Source organism: Vombatus ursinus, unplaced genomic scaffold, assembly GCF_900497805.2.
Source record: "Vombatus ursinus unplaced genomic scaffold, bare-nosed wombat genome assembly UNPS02012515.1, whole genome shotgun sequence".
Taxonomy (NCBI): Eukaryota; Metazoa; Chordata; class Mammalia; order Diprotodontia; family Vombatidae; genus Vombatus; species Vombatus ursinus.
The window spans coordinates 98,755-121,662 of record NW_020952293.1 but is presented as its reverse complement, the minus strand read 5'-3'; the positions used below and the strand labels follow the sequence as shown (position 1 = coordinate 121,662).

The window sequence follows — 22,908 nt, the reverse complement described above, 5'->3', positions numbered from 1 at the left end:
GCTAAGGGCCCTCCTTAACAGGGAGCCCAGGATTCCACCTGCACAAGGGATTGTGAAAAGCAGTTTTAGTTTGGGCTGAGCCAGCTGAGCAAAGCAGGGGAAGTGTGGTCTGGATCAAAGAGTCAGAAGGACACCACCCTTTCTCCTTCTCTGAGGCTTAAGGTACCGGTAGTACAGGGATGTGCCTTCTTCAGAATGCTCTGTTTGCTTGACCTGATTTAGTGTATACTAAGGGTGCTTCTAGCTCCACGGACCTTGTGAATGTTCTGAGGTTTTCCTGTATGTTGCATCTCCCCTCAATTATACTGTAATCTACTGGAGAGTAGGTTTTGCCTCCCAAGTCTTCTGCCTCCCCTCAAAGTACCTAGACAAGACTCCGCCCATAGGAAAAGGGGCTGTATTTCACAGTGGTAATGATGACTGAACCTTATGGCCCTTTAATGTTTACAGATGTTTGTCATATATGATCTCCTTCCTTCTATTCTCAAAGAACCATTTAACCCCACCCCACAACAGCCCTATGACATGTTATTAATGTTTCATTTTTTCAATTGAGGAAGTCGAGATTTGAAGAAGTGATATGGTTTGCCCAAAATATTATATAAACATTGATATGTCTTCTGTCTCGCCCCAGATGCCCAAGGGTTTGGGTCCTGTCAAGAAGTCAGCGGGGAAATAGTCCCTTCCTCAGAGGTAGCTAGACCCACCCACCCCAAAGAGGCTCTGTAACTCAACCAATCAGCAATGACACCCCAACAGACAGCTCCAGCCCTAACTGTGCTCCCAAGATCCTGACCCACATTTCAGACAGTCTATTTATCAGAACACCAACTCCCACTGGTACCTGATGCTCAGCATACCCCAAACCAATGAATGCATCACTTTCCCTTTAAACTGGCCCGTCCTCCTGACTCCCTATCAATCAACTAACATGTCTTAGGTGCTAGGCACTGTGCTGAGTGCTGGGGAAACAAAAGATAGCAATGTTCCTATTTGGAAACCTTGCCCAATGGGTTGGAGGTGAGGGGAGTAGGGCATGGAGAGGACTGGACAACCTTCACCAGACACCAAGAAAATGCTTGTCAGGCCAATACAATATTGAGGTGTGGGAGTGGCAGGGGAGGGCAGGAAGGGAGAAATATTGAGATGAAACTCAACCATACCCTCTCTCTGCTTCATAATAGCCCCTTATGACCAATAGAGAGGAAACATAGTGTAGTGGGTAAGGGTCTGCCTAAAGAGCTAGCAACATGTGGGTTCAAGACCCCCCTTGAACACATACTGGCTGTGTGACCTTGGACGAGCTATTTAACCTCTTGGTGTGCCCAGGCAAAAATCTAAGACCTTAACTTACAGAGGAGTTGCTGATCTGCATTAGTGGAGAAAGATCCCACAGTGAGAGTTCCTACATAGATAAAATCACAGGTTTAAAAAAAGTCTGTACAGAATTTATGTTCTTCAAAGTATTTACACAGAAATCATCACAATGGGACACAAGATCACAGAATGCCAGAGCTGTAAGGGATCTTAAAAATTATCTGGTTCAATATCATCTTTTTTACAGATGGGTAAACTGAGAGTCAGAGAAGGGAAGTGACCTGCCTAGGATCACATAAAGCTAAGATTAAAACTCAATACTCCTGACTCCTGGTCTAATACTTTTTCTACTATAATATATTCTTTCCTCCTCTCAGCATTCATGAGATGTATTATTATCTCCATTTGACAGATTAGGGAACCGAAGCTGTGGCTTGCCTGAGATAACACAGTAAATTGGTGATGGGATCAAGGCTCCAGATCTGCCTCCTAATCCAGGGCTCTCTCCTACTTTATTATCAGGATTGTCCTCAAAGACCATGGGGCTGATGCTCAGACACTCTCCATCTGGGTCTTCCCATCCTGCCCCAAAGGAAGACGACCTATGGGGAAAATTGAATGTCTCTGGCAGTGGTCCTTATCTTTCTTTGCTGAGAGAAAAGTCAAGGACAAGAATTAGTTCTCTGAGTGTGGGCTCAGGATCCTGGCCATATCCTGGGAATATCCCAGGCCATATCCTTGGCTTCCAGGGAAGCCAAGAGTACTGGGCGTGGAAGGCTGTGCATCCTTATGTCCCTGGATGTGCCATATCCTCCTCCACCCTACCCTTTTGGTGACTTGGGCCATGTGGAGGGAAAGGACTGGCTGAACAGGTGAGAGAGGAAAGCTGTGGAGATCTGGTAGGAGAATGATGGCTCTGGAGCCCAGGCCGTGTCATCTGCGAAGAGCTGGAGGTCTCAACCTCCAAATCAGCGTGTCGCTTCTGGGCACAGAACCACAGGAAGAGGAAGAAACCTGTGAGCAGCAAGATGGCAGGTCACTGGAAGAATCAGATGAGTAATCTTGGCCCTAGAGTCACAAATATCCTTGTGGAAGGATCTAATCATTCCCCAGGATCCTAGGCTGTGCACAATCCCCATCTCCGGAAAGGGATTTGAAGATAGTGGAGCATTTAGAGGAGACTGTAGGGAATGGATCCAGTTTTCCCAATAGGGGAGCATATGAAGTGTTGGCTAGTTTAGACAACCTTTGACTAGGAAAGCTGGGCAAATTCCAAGGATCTTAGGCTAATGAGTTGCCCTAGAAGATACCCAAGACATATGGAACTAAAGCCAACTTTCTGAAGATTGGTGAAGTCAAGACGAAGGCCAAATCTGAGAGGTGCTGATCTGTACCCTCCCCCAAAGTAGTTTCATGGGATTTAAAACTGGAAGTAAATTAGAATTGAAAGGATTCTGGCTCCAGTGTTGGAAAGGGATCTGAGAAACCATCTCATCCAATTCCTCCATTTTATGGAAGAGGAGAGTGACTTGTCCAAAGCCACACAGATAGTGAGGGACAAGCAGGAGTAAATAATAAGCACTACACCAAAGTCATGGCATGGTCTCTGGCTCCCTCCACCTCTCCCCCAGGTGGCAAATGCCCAGAGATCCCCTGCAGTCCTTCCAACCCTCCATCTGATCACCCAACAAGAAATGGGAAAGAGATGAGCAGATGGTTGTGAGGTCACTGTCTCTCCTTCCCTACAGAGATAAATATCGCGACACCCACACTTAGCCTCCCTGTACTTCCCTCAGTCAGGGTCAAGAAAGGGGACAACTGACCATATAAGGAATTGAAGATGGTGGAGAGGAAGAGCTGAGGCAGCAGAAAACCATGGAAGTAGAAGAAAGCTAGGCTCCAGGTGGTTCCCAGCAGCATGCTCAGGCCCAGGACAGTGATGATGTCCCGGCAGATTTGTGATTCCCACTTCTTCTCCCGACAGCGCAGGCCATGAAGCATCTTTACTGCCCATATGAGAATGACCAGGTTGAAGAGGGAGGTGACTCCTGCATAGCCCACAACAAAGACCCAGTGGATTTCCATTGATTTGATCCAGCATCTGGTAAAGAAGGAAAGAAAGGTTTTTAAAAATCCAGTCTGAGCTAGGAAGGGAAGCCAAGCACACTAGCTCCCACCACACCCTGTAGCCACAACTCCCTGGAATAACTCAGGGCTCCCCAGGCCCTGAGATTTGCAGGTACACTCACATGGAAGGATTCTGAGAGTTGGTGTCATTCTCCTTTATTTGGATCTCATAGCGCCCATATGCAGAGCTCTTCAAAAGGAGAAGGAGCAGCACTATGAAGCCAGGAAATCCTGTTGGGGCAGGATGGCATCAGATATGAGAGACTGGCCAAGAGGTTGCCTTGTGGTTTAGCCATAGAGGTCAGAGCAATGGAGCCATGGAAGAGGACCTATTGGATACCCTGAGATAGACTCTCAACTTTCTGGGAAGGATAATAGACGTGACTACTTTCTAAGCCCTGGCATTCACTACACCCACAGACAGTTAGGTGGCACAGTGGATATAGTGCTGAACCTGGAGTCAGGAAGACCTGAGTTCAAATCTGACCTCAGATACTTACTAACTGTGGCCCTGGGCAAGTAACCCAACCTCTGCCTGCCTTAGTTTCCTTAACTGTAAAATGGAGATAATAGTATCTCCCAGGATTGTTGTGAGGATCAAATGAGATAATGTGTAAAGTGCTTAGCACATAGTAGGCACTTAATAAATGCTTATTTTATTCCATACTGGATTCCAATCACCTCTTATCACACACATACACAGATCAGTTGTATGTCTATTTTTTGAGGTCTCTAACAATACCCCTCCTAGAAGTATAATCGATCAATTCTCTTCCCAACCACCCACAAAATGCTCAGATGTTTTAAAGGAGGTCCATTCTTCTAATTGGTGACTGGACCACTCTTGCAGGAAGGATCCCAGCCATGCTTCACTTCATTCATGACTCAACTCTCTGGACCCCTCTCCTCCTTACCAGCCACCATGCCCCTGAATGGATACCCTTTTCCTTTCTCAGCTCTCTTTTATGTACTGACTTCCTCCATTAGAATGTGAAGTACTTAAAAGTAGAGCCTCTCTCATTTGTTCATATTTGCATCCCTAGTGAATAGCACATACCCTGTTATACAGTAAATAATTAATAAATATTTTTTGTCTCTCTATTCCTCTCTCTGTCTCCTCAGCCCATCCTACTAACAGAGTTTTTGTCTCTGCTTTTTTTTTCTATCTATCCAATTATCCATCCATCCACTCTCCTATCCATCTGTCCATCTATCTACTCTTCTATATATCTATGTATCCATTGATTCATACATAATCCACCTCTCCATCTGTCATCTATGTATGTGTCATCTATCCATCCATCTACCCACTCTCCTATCTATCCATTCCCCTATCTGTCATCCTTTCTATCAATCCATCCATCTACCCACTCTCATATCTATCCACCTACCCTCCTACCTCCTCTCTTTCTCTGTCTCTGTCTCTGTCTCTGTCTCTGTCTCTCTTTCTCTCTGTCTATCTGTGATCTGGCACTGATTGTACTATTGAGGAAGTGGATGGAGGTGATTGTGGTAAAGGAAGAGGAATAAAAGGAGGGGGCAGGACAGATAGAGTGAAATAGAGGACAAGGAGTGGAAGAAGGAGGGAGGGATTAGTGCTTACCCCAACCAAGGGTACAGAGCTTGAGGATATATCTCTGGATGTAGATGTTATAGACCCGGACAAGTAGCAGGTAGAGGTTGAAGCCCTCAATGGCCATCCAGGTGAGGCAACTGAGCAGAGTATAGTGCAGCAGGGCAGCCATGGCCACACATCCCACTGGCTGGAAGGTCATGGAAGGGCTGATCAGAAAGGCGATGTTCAAGAGTATGACAGACACATGGAGGTTCATGTGGATATAGGTTGTGGAATTGTTCTTCTTCCTGGAATGAGGTATGGGTGGTCCCTCTGCTATAAGTCTAGGCCAAATAATTCAACCCCACCAAGGATCAAAGGATCTTGAATGAGAGTTGGAGTGGGAATGAATCTACAAAGTTGCCCACCCTTCCCCATACCCAGTGACATCAGCAGGACCCAGCTAGTCATCAGGAGTTCCAAGACCAGAAATCTTGCCTCTGAAAACTCTAGCTACCTATCTGTCATTACTGGAATTTGTCTATCCCCAGCATAGACTAGCCTACTCTCTATACCATCTTGGCATCATTTTCCATCAAAGCAGGGACAGGAAGACCTAACTCTTATTGGGAACCACTTTTGGGACTTATCTCTTCCTGGAGATCCCCCCCAAAAAATAGGTACTACTGTGTTTGCCACTTCCAACCATACTTGGGAGTCCTGAGGTCTCTCTCATATTGGAAAGTCAGGGAACAGAGGAAACAGGCTCAGGCAGGCAGAGAGAAAATCTCCAGCTTACTGCCTCAGTGCTCCTATCTGTTCAGGGAAAATGGCTGAGAAACTGGGGAGATATTTACCTGGAGTGTTCTATGATCCCCAGATTGAAGGTCCTGGGGAAGCATCCAAGGATTCTTCTGAGATGAGGAAGTGAGTAGATTAGGATGGGACAACCTAGCTCAAATTCCCAGGATGCCAGGACACAAAGTGTACAGAAGTTCAAGCTATGGCTGACCCTTTCCCACTCTGGAGAAGGACAAATAGGATAGATGCCCTCCCCAACCCATCCTACTAACTAAGCATATGCCCTGTTGTTACATAGAACTTTCCATCTTCCTTCCTTTCCCTGAGGAAGACATGAAAAGGAGAGATCAGGGTAGGAATTTTTTCTTGGTGGAGAGGGAAGAGAGATTTGACAAGGATGGAAACCTGATGACATGGAAATTTAATGGAATTACATGGAAATTTGATCCCTAGAGGAACCTGCCACTGGTGCCAGGGAGTACCTGGAATAGAAATGGAGTAGGATGGTGAGCAGTGAAGCCACAATGGACAAGCTACAGCCCACAATGGAAATGTAGGTGAGTGGAGTCAGTAGCTCCTTGCTAATCTTGGTTGATGAGAGTTTCTGAAAGAGATGAAATGAGAGACGAGGGGATAATTGAATGAGATCCAGACTTGCCAAATAGATGAGATGACTACCCTAGGGAAGTGTTTCCTCTCTGGGACCAGTGTGGATGGGTGAGGTCAACCTTGGACTGGCCACTTACCATGAGGACAGCAAAGTAAGTGAGGTGGTCACAGCTACACAGGACCTGATATGGTGATACCAAGATGGTATTGCAACCTGTGGTGCTCCAGGCACCCCAACTGGCTTTTCCTGGGGCAAGAAGAATAGAAGCGGCTAGGAAGTGAGGCTCCATTCAGTTCTCAATTCAATTCAACAAACGTGTTAGGTATCAAGGAACATTGACTCTCAATTATCCAGGTTGGGGTGGGGTGGGAAGTACGGGTGGTTTATTTGTGGCAAATGTGGCATCACAGAGTCTTAGTTTTACTGTTAGAAAAGACCATGGATATAATCTAATCTAACCCCTTTCTTTCTACAGTAGAAAATCAACACTCAGAGATGTTCAGTAATTTTTTCAATGTCACATATCTAGCAATGCCGGAGTTGAGATTCAAAACCAGATCTTCTGACTCCCATTCCAGTATCTTTCCACTCTACCCAAGCTGAGCTTTCCCTTCACCATCCCCTCCCATTAGCCAATGTCAACTTGAAGAAGTCAGGCTAAGTTTAATACTGGCCTGAGTATGTCAGAATTAAAAAGGACTTTTGTGAAGGAGTAGGAAAGAAGATAGATGAGGCAGGAAAAGACCCAAAAAGGCAAATATAAATAAAACCATGCCTAGGCCTTGGTTTCTCATCTGAGAAATCGGCATAATCTCTACCACCACTCCCAGTATGGTGGTAAAGATAAAAGGAAATCAGATGGATGATGGCCAAACAAGTGAATATAATAAAATATTACTGTGCATACGACAAAACCAGAAAAATACAGAGAATCATGGAAAGACTTATAAGAACTGATACAAAGTGAAGTAAGCAGAGCCATGAAAACAATCTACATGACATTTATAACAATTAAATGGGAAGAACACCAAGCATCAAAAAATTGAAAATTAATGTTGCTAAAGTACAAAGAACAAGCTTAGCCCCAAAGAAGAGATATGAGGTGGTGCTGTCCCCAACTTTTTTTTTACAGTAGTGTCTATTGGGGGAGGATGATGCATAGTCCATGGGTGCTACATAAAATACTATACTTTTTTCCATACATTGTTTGGTTTTACTTCTTTTTTCTCTCTTCCTCTTTCTTTCTTATCAAAAAAAAAATCTTGGTTTTAAGAAATGGCTCTCTGGAAGAGGAAGAGGAAGGGAAACAGGAGATATCTATATGATGAAAAATAAACCTTCAAAAAACATCAATAACAACTATTTTTTAAAACAAAACCAAAAAATGAGATCAGAAATAGGAGAGAGTTTAGAAAGCTAAAAAGTACCTCTGAGCTTCCCTTCACCACAGCCAATAGCAGTGCTAAGCTGACTTTTTAATACTTTTAGACAGGTCTGGCTACTTTAAACAGAACTGGCTTCTTCTAGCAGCTATAGGTAGCTATGGCTTCCCCTGAGAGCCCCAACACTCTGTAGCCTTGATCAACCTTTGCTAACATCTTCAGCCTCTGACAAGCCCTCCCAGGCTTGAGCCCTCTGTTGAAATTCACCTGCTCCTTCCTTCCAGAAGACACACGTCAAATCATATCTCTCCTGTGAGGGAGGAAAGAGAAGGTCAAGTGAGAAAGTCCTGGTCAGTTGTCAAAGTCAGTGTCAAGGATGAAAGGGCTTCTATCCTCATTTCTTCTCTAACTGAGCTTGGTCTGAAATAAGTCCTTGTCTTGAGTGAGAGCTACCTATACCTACAGAGCTGGGCAAACTCCCACGTTGTTAAGCCATTGGATAGAATGGTCTGGGATTAATATAAGCAGGTAAGGCATTTTCTGTGTAATGTCACAGGAAACTGGAGAAGGGAGCAAATACAGAAGCTAGCATCCCTCCAGCCATCTCTTAGAAATCATTGCATCTAACATCTTCATTTTACAAATGAGGAAACTGAGGCCAAGAGGTTAAACAACTTCACCATGACCACACAGCTAATAAGTAATGGAAATAAGATTCAAACCTGGGTTGTCTGACTTCAAATTCAGTTGTCTTAGCCATAGAATGTTAGAGCTAGAAGGGATCTCGGGGATCTGACTCCCTTATAAGACAGATGAGGCCCATAAAAAGGAAATGACTTACCCAAGATCACTTGGTAAGTCAGTGGAAGAGCTGGGACTGACTATAGGTCTCTTGACTCCCATAGAGGGCTTTTTCAATGCCAACTGGACAAATGCCCCATTGCATTGTGGGAAAGTCCAAGCTACCCACTGGGACCTGAGATTTCTAAGCCCAACTTCAAGATACTTTGCTTCCTAAAAATTCTGTTTTGAGGTTCATTCCAATCAAAGACAGTCCTCGAATCTCAATCCTATGGCTAATCCCAGACATTAAATAAACATTGATGGAGCCCTGACTGGCTAAATTATTTGTCACATTATCAAAATACAGTGATTTGGAAATAGTTACAAGTATTTTGTTTTGTACCAGCAACTTTCAAAGTGGTGTGTGTGTGTGTGTGTGTGTGTGTGTGTGTGTATTTGGAGTGGTTCCCCTCTGCTCACCAGGCTTTCATTGTGCCAAAAGCTGATGTTTATATCCTGCCTCAGGCTGGACACATTATGGTTCACCAAACTGGCTCCAAGGATGTTATCATTGAGCAGAAGACTGTTATCATCATCCTGGAAAGAAGAAAGAAGAAGAGTGATGAAATAGGCAGGTGCACCCCAGAGCCTGCCACCCAAGCACAGGAGTCATGAGATCCCCCAGCTGTCTGTCTTCAGGTCAGCTGTTTTCTCCATGATGCCACTCTTCTCACCCTGGATTTGGGGGCATAAGTAGATCCTCAATGGTGTACTCAGTGCAAGAGGGAGTCAGGGGAAAGGAGGGTTGGTATTGGAAGGGGCAGAGAAGGCAAAGGTTGGCATAGGAAAGATCAAGAATGATTAGATTAGTACAGGAGAGAGTAGAACTAGTGAAGAATGACTCAAAAGAGGGCAGGGAGAGTTAAGCTTGGCACAGGAGAGGGCACAGAGGGGGAAACGGCACAGAAGAGGAAGGGCAGGTGAGGTTTGCTATAAGAGGGACTAGGGAAGACTGGGTCATGATCCCCTTATACTACTACCATTCTTTCACATGGAATCAGGGGGATGGGGACCAAAGTCAGAAGGGTAGAAGACAGAGGGAGCCCAGACAATGGGGCACTCCTGCGAGGGAGGCTGGAGTGATTCCTCCCACCTTGACTCCCCAGGGGCTCTGACCTGGAAGAAATACTTCATGTCAAAGTAGATACAAATTAACCGCAGCTCCTGGGGGGCTTCTCCTGCTTTGCACGCTTGCTGAGTCAGCTCAGTGGGGAACTGCATGATGTGCCTGGTTTGGGCCTAAGGGGGTCCAGAAGAACTATGAGCATTGACCAAACCATTGTAACAAGGATTTGCTGTTCACTTATTTTTTGGGGGGTGGGGTTAGGGAACAAGCCCTTGGGGGAACAGGAAGACATTGGATACCCATTAGAAGGGACATAGTATCCACTGGATGAAATATTCAGGCTCATGTTTCAGGGTTCAGTGTGCTGCACCCTAAACTATACTTGGAGCCTCAGGGGATCAAGACAGATGGTGGAGAGGTCTTTCTGTACCAGTCCTGTACCAGCCCCGGTCCGTATACCATTGGGACCTATGGATAATGGTGCTCCCATCGAATGACCGGTCAAGGAGTCAGTATTGTGAACCAAATAGCTTCTGTGGACAGAGCTCTAGCTGAGCAAAATGACTCTCCCAAGGAAGACAAGAGCCCAGCCAGTGGGAAACTCCCTCTAGGGAGATATATCCTCTGCCCTTCGAAAATGTTCAGTACTAGCATGGTCTCATAGGGCCAGGAGCTACAAGGCACCTTAGAACCTGTCTAAACCCTCCACCTCATAGATGAGAAAACTGGAGCTCAGAGAGGTAAGTAGCCATAAACAACTAATGTATGGCAGAGCTAAGACTGGACCCAAGTTTTCTCCCGCAAAATCCAGAGTTCTTTCCACTACACAAAACTCTTTTCCTCCTTATGCTATTATATAACATTTTCCACTAGGATCTCAAAGCACTTTACTTACACAGTAAAAAAAAAAGTAACTAGCATTTATATTGTACTTTAAGGTATGCAAAACATATATGTTAGTGCATTTTATCTTCACAACAACAAACAGAGGTAGGTGCTATTATTATACCCATTTTACAAATGAGGAAACTGAGGTGCAGAGAGGTCAGTATCATAGGGTCACACAGATAGTGAGTGTCAGAAGGATTCAAATGTAGGTCTTCCATTCTCCAAGTCCCCTCACTTATCTAACATGATTTCACACAGAAAAGAGGCCAGGTTTATAAGAGTTGGTCCCAGGATCTCACTGAGTCACAAGCAAAGACAGGATGATGTTTATGGCATCCTGATCTTTCCCCACCAATGTTTAGGGGAGGGGAATCAAGAGAGAATTGAGACTAGAGGCTGGTCCTGGGGCAACTAGTCAGTTCCCAGAGCCTCTGTACAGGATGTGGAAGGAGCTAATGAAGGAGGTGCCACTGACCTTCTTTAGGTATGAATTGCTGATTGTGAGCCCGGGGAAGTCACAGGTGAGCTTGAATATCAGCGACTGAATGTTATTGGTCTGAAGAGTGACATTCACACTAGAGAAATTGACATTCTTCAGCTTAGCCTCCAATGAGTGGATTAATCTGGGAAAGGAGGAGGATGATTATCAGGTGATGGAGAAGAAGAGAGGGGAGGACAGGAAGCAGTGAGCCCCCCGCAAGGGTGGGGAGGAGACAGGAGCCATGGATGAAATGACTGAGGAGGTCAAGTCAGGATTCCAACTCCAATGGTCTTGGCCCTATGTCCTTCATGTTTTCCTCCACATCCCAGTGCCTCCGTCTTTCTAGTGTGACAAGAGAAACGGTCTTAGAGTCTAAAAACCACAATTTGAATTCCAAGTTTGACCCCTTTCCCAAGTGGGTGGCTTTGGATTAAGAGCCAGCATTTTCCCTTTGTGTTTCAGTTTTCTTATCTGTAAGATGAGAATAATGCAATTCATCCTCTTTATCTGACATGCTGGTTGTGAGGAAAACATTGGCTTCCTCCGTAGAAATGTCTTCTCATAACTATCGCTACCCAAGATCATGTAGCCCATGGGTGTCAGGCCTAGGGCTAGAATCAGATCTCCTGACTCCCCTGTCTTAGGACTGTACCCCAAGAAGGAGAAAAGGTAGTGGAGAGATAGCTACAGAGGAGAGAGGAAGAAGGGTACTGCCCAGCCCCCCTCACCTTTGGTTATCTTGACGTTTCCGAGAGAAGGTTCTAGTTTCTAGAAACTTCATGTATTCAACAGTTTCATTTGTTGCCCTGTGGGGAGCTGAAGTCATATTCATGCAGGTTGCAGGGGGCCTAAGACCCCAACTTGGACTTAGCGCTTCTATTCCCCCATCTCCCCTGGGCTCAGGATGGACTGGACATTGTTATAGAAAAACTCATCCTTTTGTCTTTTTTGCCCCATTCTCTGGTCTGGGTGGCCTCTCCCTACATCCATCTAGGGCCTAGCCCCTTGGCCAGGTCCCTGAGGTGCCCAGGCCTGTCCTCCCACCAACCTTCCATGCCCCCAAGCTTTGTGGGTCTCTCACAAAAACGTAAGTGCATACACACTTGTACACACTCACAGGGTCAGAATCTGACTTAGATCCCTGTCCCCAGCTCAGTAGGTGAAATGTGAGTTGGCTTACCTTCATTAGCCCAGGCCCAATCAGCCAGAAGACACAGGTATAAGAAGGTCTGCTTGGGGAGCGTCATAGTCCTACTGTCTCTGTGTCTCCACTGCACTTGTAGACTTTCTGTTTGACTCACATGCCTTAAAACTGAAAGGGATGTTAGATGTCATTTAGACCAAACTTCTCATTTCTCAGAGGAGAAAACTGGCACAGAGGGCAAGTGAATCATTCAAAGTCTTATTACCAATTGGGGACATGTACTAATTATTTGTTCTCATTATCAAGTTCTCCTCCAATTTACTGCTCAGAGAGCCGCAGTCTTCCAGAGTGGGAAATGTCCAGGATCCAACCCATCATCGATAGAAAATCTCCCCTATAGGAGGGAGAGATGTTCAATTACTTCTTTCTTCTTAGTCCCTAAATCTTCTATATCCCCATCCATGCTGTTCACTATACTCTAAAGATTTAGATAGCCCTTTGATGTGAATAAATGCCCATTTATGTTATATTGTATTCCTGCCTTGTACTTCAGTACTCACTATGTGCAAAAGAATATGCAAAATGCTGAAGTTTCTCCAAAGTAAGGTGGGATAGAGGTGCCTCCTTTAGCAGGAACCATGGTGCAGTAGCCCTTAGAAGTAGTTTTCTGTGGTCAGACCCTTGGCATCACTCATGGAGTAACTCTTCTCCTGAGCACAGCTGGGGCACTGTTCATCCATGTTATAAACGACAGACAACCATTGGAGGTGTCTGAGGTCATTTGTGAAACTCCAGAATCTTAGGTTTAATTGTTAACCTTTCACATTTAGGGGGAGTGGTTGTCATTTTTTTATAAACATATTTTATTGAAGGGTAAAAAAAGAATCCCCCCTAAAATATATCTGATGAGTAGTCATCCACTCTTTGCTTGAAGGTCCTGAATGAGAGGGAACCCATTACTTCGAGGTAGACCATTCCCCCTTTGGAAAACTCTACTTGCTTGGAAGATTTTCCTGACATCAAGCCCAAATTTCTTTGAACTGTTCACCCACTGCTTTTGGTTCTGCTTCCCCTCCAGGGCAAACACAATTAGTCAAATCCTCCATCCGTAAGACAGTCTTTCAAATACTTGAAGAGAGCTATTACATTTCCCCTGAGTCTTCTCTTCTCCGGACCAACCAATCCCATTTCCTTCCACCAATCTTTGCCTGGCATGAACTTAAGGCTCTCCACCATCCTGGTTGCCCTTCTCCAGATGCACTCCATCTTATCAATGTCCTTCCTAAACCGTGGTACCAGAACTGAACATAATACCCCATATGTGTGTTGTGTCCAGAGCAGATCACTGGGCGACTATCACCTCCCAGTTCCTGGAAGTTACATGTCTCTTAATGCAGCCTGAGGTACTGTTAGATTTTTTTTGGCTGTCATCTTTCACTGTTGACTCACATTTGAACCTATAGCCCATTATACTGTCCAAGATCTTTTCCCAGAACAACAGCTGTCTAATCACAAGTCTTTCAATTTTATTTTCGGATGCTTTGCTGTGGTATGAGGTAACTTTGTATTTTTGAACACTATGATGATGAGGCATAAATTGTGGAAGATTATACCATGCTGAGAAGGCTTCAAGTAATTTCCCAGTGGTCAGCAGCAGAGTAGGAAGGTGTCCCATTCCTCTTCTTGCTACTAGACTTCAGAAAAAGTGGAAGGATATATTTCAACTGGCTGTCCCCCTGCCTTCCTTCAAGTTCTAGCTAAAATTCCACCTTCTACAAGAAGCCTTTCCCAATCCCCCTTAATGGTAGTTCTTTTCCTTTGTTAATGGTGGGGTATGGGAAAGATGGGGGCAGGGTGTTGGGAAGGGAGACAGTACCCTTCCTACTACCCTTCCTGGAGGTCTGTGACTCCCTGGGGACACATGCCTCCCTGATCCCAGTAACTTTGTCTTTCCCAAAAAGTTACTTGCCTTCTCAAATTTTCCCAAGGCTAAGAGTCCCCAGGGGAAGAGAGAAGGTGGTACTGGTAAGAATAGGAATAAGGACCAAGTTGAAAATGTGGCGGGTTACTCTGTTAGGGGAGAGGAAGGGAGAGTCTTCAGGGATCTTCTGGAACAGGGACTGGGCCACCCTAGGAATACATACTGTTTCCCTTGGCAATAGCTTGAAGATGAAAGGTGAGAGATAGTGAAGAGCCCAGGTTGACTCCTAGTTTGTGAGCCTGGGGGACTGGGAGGTGGGTGTTCCCCCCTGCAATAAAAGAGAAGGTGGGAGGAAGAAGAGCTTGGTGGAAAGATAATGAGTTCTGCTTAATAAGTCTATTGGACATCCAGTCTGAGATGTCTAAAAGGCAATTGGAGATGTGAGGTTGGAGGCTAGCACAGAGGCTGGGGTGGGATAGGTAGATTTGAGAATCAGCATCAGCACACAAATGGCACTCATGACACTCATCAACTGTGAAAGACTTAGTAACTCTGATAAATGCAATGATCCATGACCATTCCAAAAGACTCATGATGAAAAAATGCTATCACCTCTAGATAGAAAACTCATGGACTCAGAACATTAGCAGAACCTTGATTGGGTGGCAGATATGAATAACATGAACCTCAAAGGAAGAGTGATTACTGAGAAATGAAGGACTGAGGACAAACTGAAAGCATCAATGGGGAGCAAGGAATATTCCAACTCCCCAGCCTTAACTAGTAAGCCAAGGGAAATGAGTGAAGATGTAGCCAGGCAAAGAAAAGGTGGCCAGGGAGGCTGTGTCATCAAGGGGGAACTGGGTTTCATTAAGAGCTAGTAGATGGAAGGTATGGGAGAGGAAAAGATTTAAGATGAAGGGACATTTGTTGTTTATGAAACAGGCATTCCAGAGGGCACAGTGGAAGGGCTGAGTGGAGTTAAGATAAAACTTTGGGGTGGATGAGGGGGATGAGAATGAGGAATTGGGTGGTAGGGGGTGTGCAATGGAGTTTGGATGGTGATATATAGGAGTTCAGAGTCACTGGCATGTGAAACCTATGACCAGGCATTAGAATTTTCATCACTGAGTAGAGAATGCTACTGCTCTCTCCTCGAAGGACAGGAACAGAAGGAGATAAAAGGTCTGAAGTCAAAGGGAAGGCTGCTCTTCTTTGCACTGGGAGTTCTCCACATCTTGATTGGGAGATTGGGTTGGCAGCAGGAGGTGGAAAATGTCTTGTGCTGGTACAAGATGGATGTGGTTCCTTTGGGGCAGATGAAAGACTCCTGGCCCCACCCCCAGCAGCCTTTCTTCAAGGGACCTTTTGCACCCAACACAAGATGGAAGGCTTAAGCCACTAACAGGCATGTGGTCTGAGAGCAGGGAGTTCCCTCCTCCTCTTTGCCTGTTGTACATCCTCTAAAGCATAATTTAAATGCCTCCTCTTCCAAGAAGCCTTCTCTGATGCCCTCTTACCTAAGACCTTCCTCCTCTAGCCTTGCATAGATTTTGTCTCATACCTCTCTGATACACTTATCATGTAATATTATGTATTATTTGTCTGGGCCTCATCCTCTTCCAATAGACTGTAAAAATGATAGTATTTATAGAGCACTTGAAGGTTTGAAAAGCACTCTCTCTAAATATACTATTATATATTAGCATAAATAATATAAAATTATATCATTATATTATATATAATTATATAATATTATATAAAATACAGTATATGTTTATAGTATATTAAGTATACATTAACATGTAGTACATAATTATATATTAATACAATTAATATACAATTATATATTATAATACAAATATGTTATATGTTTATAATATATCTCTCTATAAACTCATTTGATCCTCACAACAACCCTAGGAGGGAAATGCTATTGTTAGCCCCACACATGACTTGCCCAGGGTCTCACAGCTAGTAAATATCTGGTATAGGATTTGAACTCAAGGCTTTCTGACTCCAAGACCTGAAGTCTACCCACATAGCAGCCTATTGGAGAACCTCTCTGAGGGCACAGACTGTCTTCTCTAGACTTAGGCCACTCACAGCACAGTACTGCACTACAGTAAGCGCTTCATAAATATTTGTGAAATTAAATTTATAATTCTGTTGTATGTGTATGAGCAATAGGTCACCTCCACACTCACTAAGTTTCTACCAGGTAAAGTGAAGTCACTCAAAGCAGGGTGCCCAGGATACCCCCATTCCTTTTGGAGTCTCAGACCTGATTTTGCTTCCCTTGAGGAGTGGAAGATTGACATCCCAAAGGGGACTGGGGCTTCCATTCCCCCAGAACCAAATTCTCTAACTTACTGTGGAGATGGAGAATGGATTATGGGGAGGAGAGGCCCCAAGGTCCAAACAGTTGTTTGGTGCTGCTGCCAATGATGGCCGAGAGGAAGGGGAGGCAGGGAGCCAGCTCCACCCCATCCTCAACTATGAGCACCTGGACTGTGGGAGGTCTTTGCCTGGATCAATGGATCCCCAAAGGATCCTTAGGTAGAATCCAGGGGTTCTGTGAACTTAGATGGGAAAAAATGGCATCTTTCTTTTCACTAACCCCTAAATGAAATGGAGCATTTCCTTTTATAGCTCCAACTTGTGAGAAGGTCTCGATTGGTTTCATCAGACCGACACAGGGGTCCGAGATAAAAAAATGATTAAGAATCCCTAGCCTTGAAAGGAAAATGAGCAAGGAAGCTGGAAGATGTGGTGTCTGGTTATGAATGTCCTTGGGAGAGCCGAATAAAGAAGGGATTCTTAGGATTTAGAGTGGCAGCTAGGTATAGAGGATGATAGGGGACTGGAGGACTGGAGTTTGAATCCTGCCTCAGACCTTTGCAAGTTGTGGGACCCAAAGAGGTAAGTCATTGAACCTTGTCAGCCTCAGTTTTCTCATCTGTAAATGGGCATGATAACACTACCTCTTTTGCTATGCTGTTGGGAGGATCATTTGCCAATGTTAAAATGCTATTTGAACATTAACTATCATTATTATTAGAGTGGGGAGGGACTTTAGATACAACCAGTCATAGAGCTGGAGATTTAGAGCTGGAAAGGACCTAAGAGGCCAACCACTTTAACCCCTTCATTTTACATATGAAGTACCTGAGGCAAGAACGGTAAAGTGGCTTGCCCCAGTTACCCAACTAGGAGGTATCTGACCTAAGATATGAACCCTGGTTACCCTGACCCTATCCACTATACCAGGATGCTACCCTCGCCTAAATCTCTAGTTTTACAGAGAAGGAAAATGGGATTTGCCCACAGTCACTTAGCTAGATATTCTCAAAGCAGGAATTCAAATGCATATCCCCAGACTCCAAATCAAATGTCATTTTTACTCTGTTGTGCCATCTTCTTCTGTGAACATCCCCTCCGAGGAAAGTGCAGAAGGGAAAGGGAACTCTACCCCCTACCTTGCAACTGGGGAAATTGAGGCAAAACAAGAACTGACTGATTAAGCAACCTTTCTAATTCAAAACTGTGGTTCCTATCCTTTTACCAGGATGTAACCACTGACCTTCACTTCCTCATGCTATTTGGAGCTCGATTTCTCATCTGGGCTAGAATCACTTCCTGGCAACCCAGCCTCTACAAGGCCCCAACCTCCACCTCTGAGGGACTCCTCTTGTAGACATCTCTCAGTACTTTCTCACTCTAATTTGTAACCCTTATTTTATGTGTCTACTATACCCCTTAAGAGACAGCCAAGGGAAGAATATTACCCCCTTTTACAGATGAGGACTACTGAAGTCCAGAATGGTTAAATAAATTAGAGCTGTAATGAGGGCCCACACATTGCCCTATTGTCAATTTGATTCATTGTTACAGCTCTCTGAGCCTGGAGGAAAAATAACAATAATCTCAATTGACAAGAGGACATTGCGTGGGGGTTGGTTACAGTTAGAGAACATTAGAGATGGAGGGAGTATCAGAGACCATTTAGTCCAACACCCTCATATTACAGATGAGGAAACTGAGGCCCAGAGATGAAGAGTGACCTTAAAATATTAGAACACAGAATGTCAGAGCTAGAAGGGATCCCAGAGACCATTTATTCCAAACTCTCTCTTTGACAGAATAGGAAGCAAGATTGAATTAGGGGGTCCTGGTTTCTACTCTGCCACTGACTCCACAGGGCAATCACGGATCTGGTTTTCTATTTCTTCATCTTTACAATGGGGAACAATAATTCAATCCCACCATTCTCACAGGTCCAGGGGATTGTGGAAGTGAGACTGCTTTGCCAAACTTGGAGCACAGAATGAGTAAGGTCACACTCAACAGCCGGAACGGTAAACCTAAGGCAGCCCCAGAGGCATCGGCATTTGGGTATTGGACAAGTCTGTACCAGCAACTGAGGTGGGGAGGGAATGGCCAGCGGTGGGGAGGGGGGAGGGAGGAGGTGTTACAGAAAAAAAGATGTGGTCTCTCTGTCCTGAGGAGCTTTTTAGCATAGTTGGGTTAGGGAAATTAAGTAACAAAATACAGCCATATGAGTGGACTGGCAGACAAATGATGCAGAAATCCAGGGAGGTCACAATAGACTAGAATGGGCAGGTAAGGCTTTCTAGAAGAGGTGGGATTTAAACAAGGTCTTGACCTTGAAGTTCAGGAAGGCTTCAAATAACTTACAGGGTCATAGGGTTTTGAGCTGGAAGAGACATTAGGATGTGTGCACTAGAAAGGATCCCAAAGCACCAAATGTTAGACTAGACCATACCTCAGAGATACTCACATTCAGCTCCCTCATTTTACAGATGCAGAGACTATAAGTAGCATTTGAATCGAAATGACTCTAAATCTGTCACTCTAAACTATAGTAGATAAGGGATATTAAGACACAAGATTGCAGACCATAACTACCCATCAGGCTTAGACTAAACCCCCAGGATCAGTTAGGGATGCACCAAGGAGCCCCTGGCACCAACTAAGATGGAGGAGAGACAATGAATGGATTTGGTGTCTGGGGAGGTCTAGAACAGAGCACCAAGAGGACCCTCTGTCCCCCAACCCTGGAGTATCACCAAGTCGCTGCCAGCCCAGAAAGAGAGCGACAGCTGAAGCCTAGGCAGAGAGAGAAAGACAAACAGACAGAGACAGAAATAGAGACAGAAAGAGAGAGAGAAAGACAGACACAGAGAGACAGAGATAGAAACAGAGACAGAGAGAGAGAGAGAGAGAGAGAGAGAGAGAGAAAATGAGTAGAGATAGTGGAGGCCAGAAAGATGGGAAGAGATAGAGCCATACTGACCTGAGCCTTGGGGAAGAATGTTGCTTCTGCCAGTGCTGCAACTCTAGTCTTTTGAGTTTTTCAGAAGAAAAGAGGAAGTTGACATTTCAGCTGCAGCTGCTAATCGGCCTCTTCAAGCAGCATTCACTATCAAATAGATCCTAGAACCCACTTCTCTTTTTGCCTTGTAAATGAGAGGGTTGGAGGAAGGAGAAAATTAGAGCATCTGTTCCTCCTTCTCCTTCTTGTGCCTTGGATTGGGTTTCCCATAACTTTAACCCTGGTGTATCGCTATGGGTTCACATCATCCCTACTCACACACTTGAGTGTGTGAGTTTACGGGCTGTAGTGGAAAGAATGCTGCAGCTTTGGTGGTAGCAAAGAATAGGAAACAAATCAGGTGATTATGGATCATTAGAAACAATCTTCTTAAAATCTCATGTCCTCAATTAAAATATCCTAGAATTTGTGGTACATGAATATAATGGAATATTATTATGCAATAAGGAATTGATAAATATGAAGAATTCATAGAAGTAAGGGAAGATTTATATAAATGGATGCAAGAGTGATGTAAACAGAACCAGGAAAACAATGTACAAAATGACTATGATGATATAAATGTAATGAACAATAAAATAAAACTGAAAGCTATGTTGTTATGGCCAAGTGTGAACCTGGGGAAAAGTTGAGAAAATGAACCTTCATCCTTTTATTGAACAGGCAGAGAACCTAGGGTATGAAATGTTTCATGTGTTGTCAAGCAAAGTCAGTGTGTCCTCTGGTTTTGCTGAGCTGCTTATTTTTTTTATATCTTGGTTATTAGGAAAGGCTTGAAAAAAGTGGTGAGGAGTACAAATGGAAGTAAATATGGTATAAAAAAATCAATATAACTGAAAAATGAAGACTGCTAAAGTCAGAAAAGACCTGGCCTCTGATCCTACCTCTGACCCTAGCTGAGGTTACTTAACCTCAGATTTAAGTAACCAAGTCACTTGTCCCTGAGTCTTAGTTACCTCATCTGTAAAATGGAAATAATCATATCTGAAGTAAATGCCCTTCCAGGCTGTTGTGAGAATTAAATGAGATGGTGGGAAGATGTCCCCAAAACACTCCACTGGAACTTAAGAGGTACACCATTCTACTAAGAGATAGAAGAAATTGCCTCTAGACTCCCCCACAGCTCCCAAAATCCACAGAGAGTCCTGATTCCTGTAGAGACACTAGAATAAATAAGCTAGGCAAGTCAAGGGTGAAGAGCAACTAAATAACAAAGTGGAAATAATTAAATATGTGATTAATAAAATTGAAAGCAAAAAGACCATCCAATTGACAAGTAATCCTAGGAGCTGGTTTTTTTTTTTTAGTTACTAATAAAACAAAGTTAGCTAACCTGACTTTTAAAAAAAGAGAGGGAAACCAAACAATTGAAAAGGAAATAAAGGAAATTATCAGAAACTATTATGCCCAACTATATGCTAACAAAACATATAACTTAGAGGAAATCCCTGAATACTTACAAAAATATAAATTATCCGTATTAATAAAAGAAGAAACAAACTATTTGAATTTTCTAAAAAGTCAGAAAAAGAAATTAAACAATCCACAAACAAATTCCAAAGGGGGAAAAAACTCTAGAACTAGGTATATTCACAAGTTAATATTATCAAACATTCAAAGAACAATTAATTTTCATACTCTGTGAGTTGTTTGCAATAATAAGGTACTCTTCCAATCTCTTTCTATAGCACAGATGTGGTCTTAATACCTAAATTAGGGAGAGAGAAAAAAAGAAAAAGGAAACCAAAGACCAATATTTGTAATAAACATTGATGCAAAATTACACACACACACACTAGCAAGTTGCCTACATATTAGAAAAGTTATATTACAACATATCAAAAAGGTTATGTACTATGATCAGTTTGGCTTTATACCAGACATTCAGAGTTAGTTCAAAATAAGGAAGTTTTCAGTTGTGTCTAATTCTTTGTGACCCCATTTTGGGGTTTTGTAGGCAAACATATTGGAGTGGTTTGCTATTTCCTTCTCCATTTTACAGATGAAGATCTGAACCAAATAGAGTTAAATAATGAGTAACACAGCTACTATGTGTCTGAGGCCAGATCTGAACTCAGAAAGATGAGTCTTCTTGATTCCAAGTCCACTGCTCTATCTTCTTTGCCACCTAGCTACCTCCAAATAAGGAAGATCATAAATATAATATGACATTGTAATAATGTATATAATAAAAACCATTTGATTCAAGCAATAGATTTTGAAACGGCAAAATCCAATATTTGTTTCTATTGAAAGCTCTGGAAATCATAAGAACCATGGATCTTTCATTAATATGATAATTAATATTCATCTAAATCCAAGACCAAACATCCAAGACCATCATCATTGAGGACTTCAGCAACACTCATTCTGGTTTCACAAAAACTCAGCCTTGTTAGAGCTTGTTTGAATGGGGAAAAGTTAGAAGTCCTTACAATAATATCAGGGGTAAAGGAAATATGTCAATTATTACCAATACTATTTAGCACAGTATTAAAAATGCTAGTTATAGGAATAAAATAAGAAAAAGTATTGAAGGAATAGGCAAAGAAAAAACAAAATTATCACTTTTACAGATGTATGATGGTATACTTAAAGAATCCTAGTGAGTCAACCAAAATTAATTGACATAAATAATAACTTCAACACTGTACACAGTAACAGCCATGTTGTGCAATGACTAATATTGATAAACTTAACCCTTCTCAGCAATACAAGGATATAAGACATCTCCAAAGGCCTCATGATGGAAAATTCTATCTACATCCAAAGAAAGAACTCTGAAGTTTGAATACAGATTGAGGCATACTATTTGCTATTTTTTTTTCTTCTGTTGTGTTTTGTTTCCTCTTTCTGGTGGTTCTCCTATTGGTTCTAATTCTTCCTTACAATATCACGAATGTGAAAATATGTTTAATAGGAATGCATATGTATAACCTATATCAGATTGCATGCCATCTTAGGGAGGAAAGTAAGGAGGGAGGGGGAGAAAAATTTAAAACTCAAAAACTTGTGGAAGTGATTGTTGATAAATCAAAATAAATTAATTTTAAAAAATAAATAATAACTTTAGTAAAGTTGTAGGATATAAGATAAATCCACATAAATCACCAGCTTCTGTCTATAATTAACAAGCCCCAACAAAAAAGCTAGAAAGAGAAATTCCATTCAAAATAACTACAGAAACTATCAAATATTTGGACATGTACATACTAAGATTCTGCATGAATCTCGTATGTATGAATCTAACTACCAAAAAACTCTTTACAGAAATAAAGAGAAATGTAAATATTTGGAGAAACATTAATTTCTCAAGAGTAAGTCAAACCTATAGGATAAAAATGAAAACATTACCTAAAACCAATTTATTTATTCAATACTATCCCAATTAAACTCCCAAAGAATTTTTATAGACCT

The 22,908-nt window shown here is 43.0% G+C and overlaps 1 protein-coding gene across 6 annotated transcripts; it reads right to left on the bottom strand.

Annotated features, from left to right (window-relative positions):
- Positions 1-1,426: 1,426 nt before the first annotated feature.
- Positions 1,427-19,565, bottom strand: ADGRG5 (adhesion G protein-coupled receptor G5). Of its 6 annotated transcripts, none has more exons than XM_027857938.1 (15): positions 19,453-19,565; positions 12,480-12,608; positions 12,251-12,382; positions 11,799-11,886; positions 11,065-11,212; positions 9,752-9,874; positions 9,056-9,172; positions 8,060-8,102; positions 6,547-6,656; positions 6,283-6,404; positions 5,857-5,913; positions 5,048-5,307; positions 3,567-3,675; positions 3,141-3,418; positions 1,427-2,331 (listed from the first exon to the last, which is right to left on the bottom strand). In XM_027857938.1, the coding sequence occupies exons 2-15, from the start codon at positions 12,490-12,492 to the stop codon at positions 2,105-2,107; spliced, it is 1,827 nt and encodes a 608-aa protein (XP_027713739.1). In that variant the 5' UTR covers positions 12,493-12,608; positions 19,453-19,565; the 3' UTR covers positions 1,427-2,104. The 6 variants fall into 6 exon arrangements, with proteins under 6 accessions (XP_027713739.1, XP_027713744.1, XP_027713740.1 ...); XM_027857943.1 differs by having other exon boundaries at positions 11,799-11,876; XM_027857939.1 differs by lacking the exon at positions 5,857-5,913.
- Between the last annotated feature and the right edge of the window lie 3,343 nt (positions 19,566-22,908).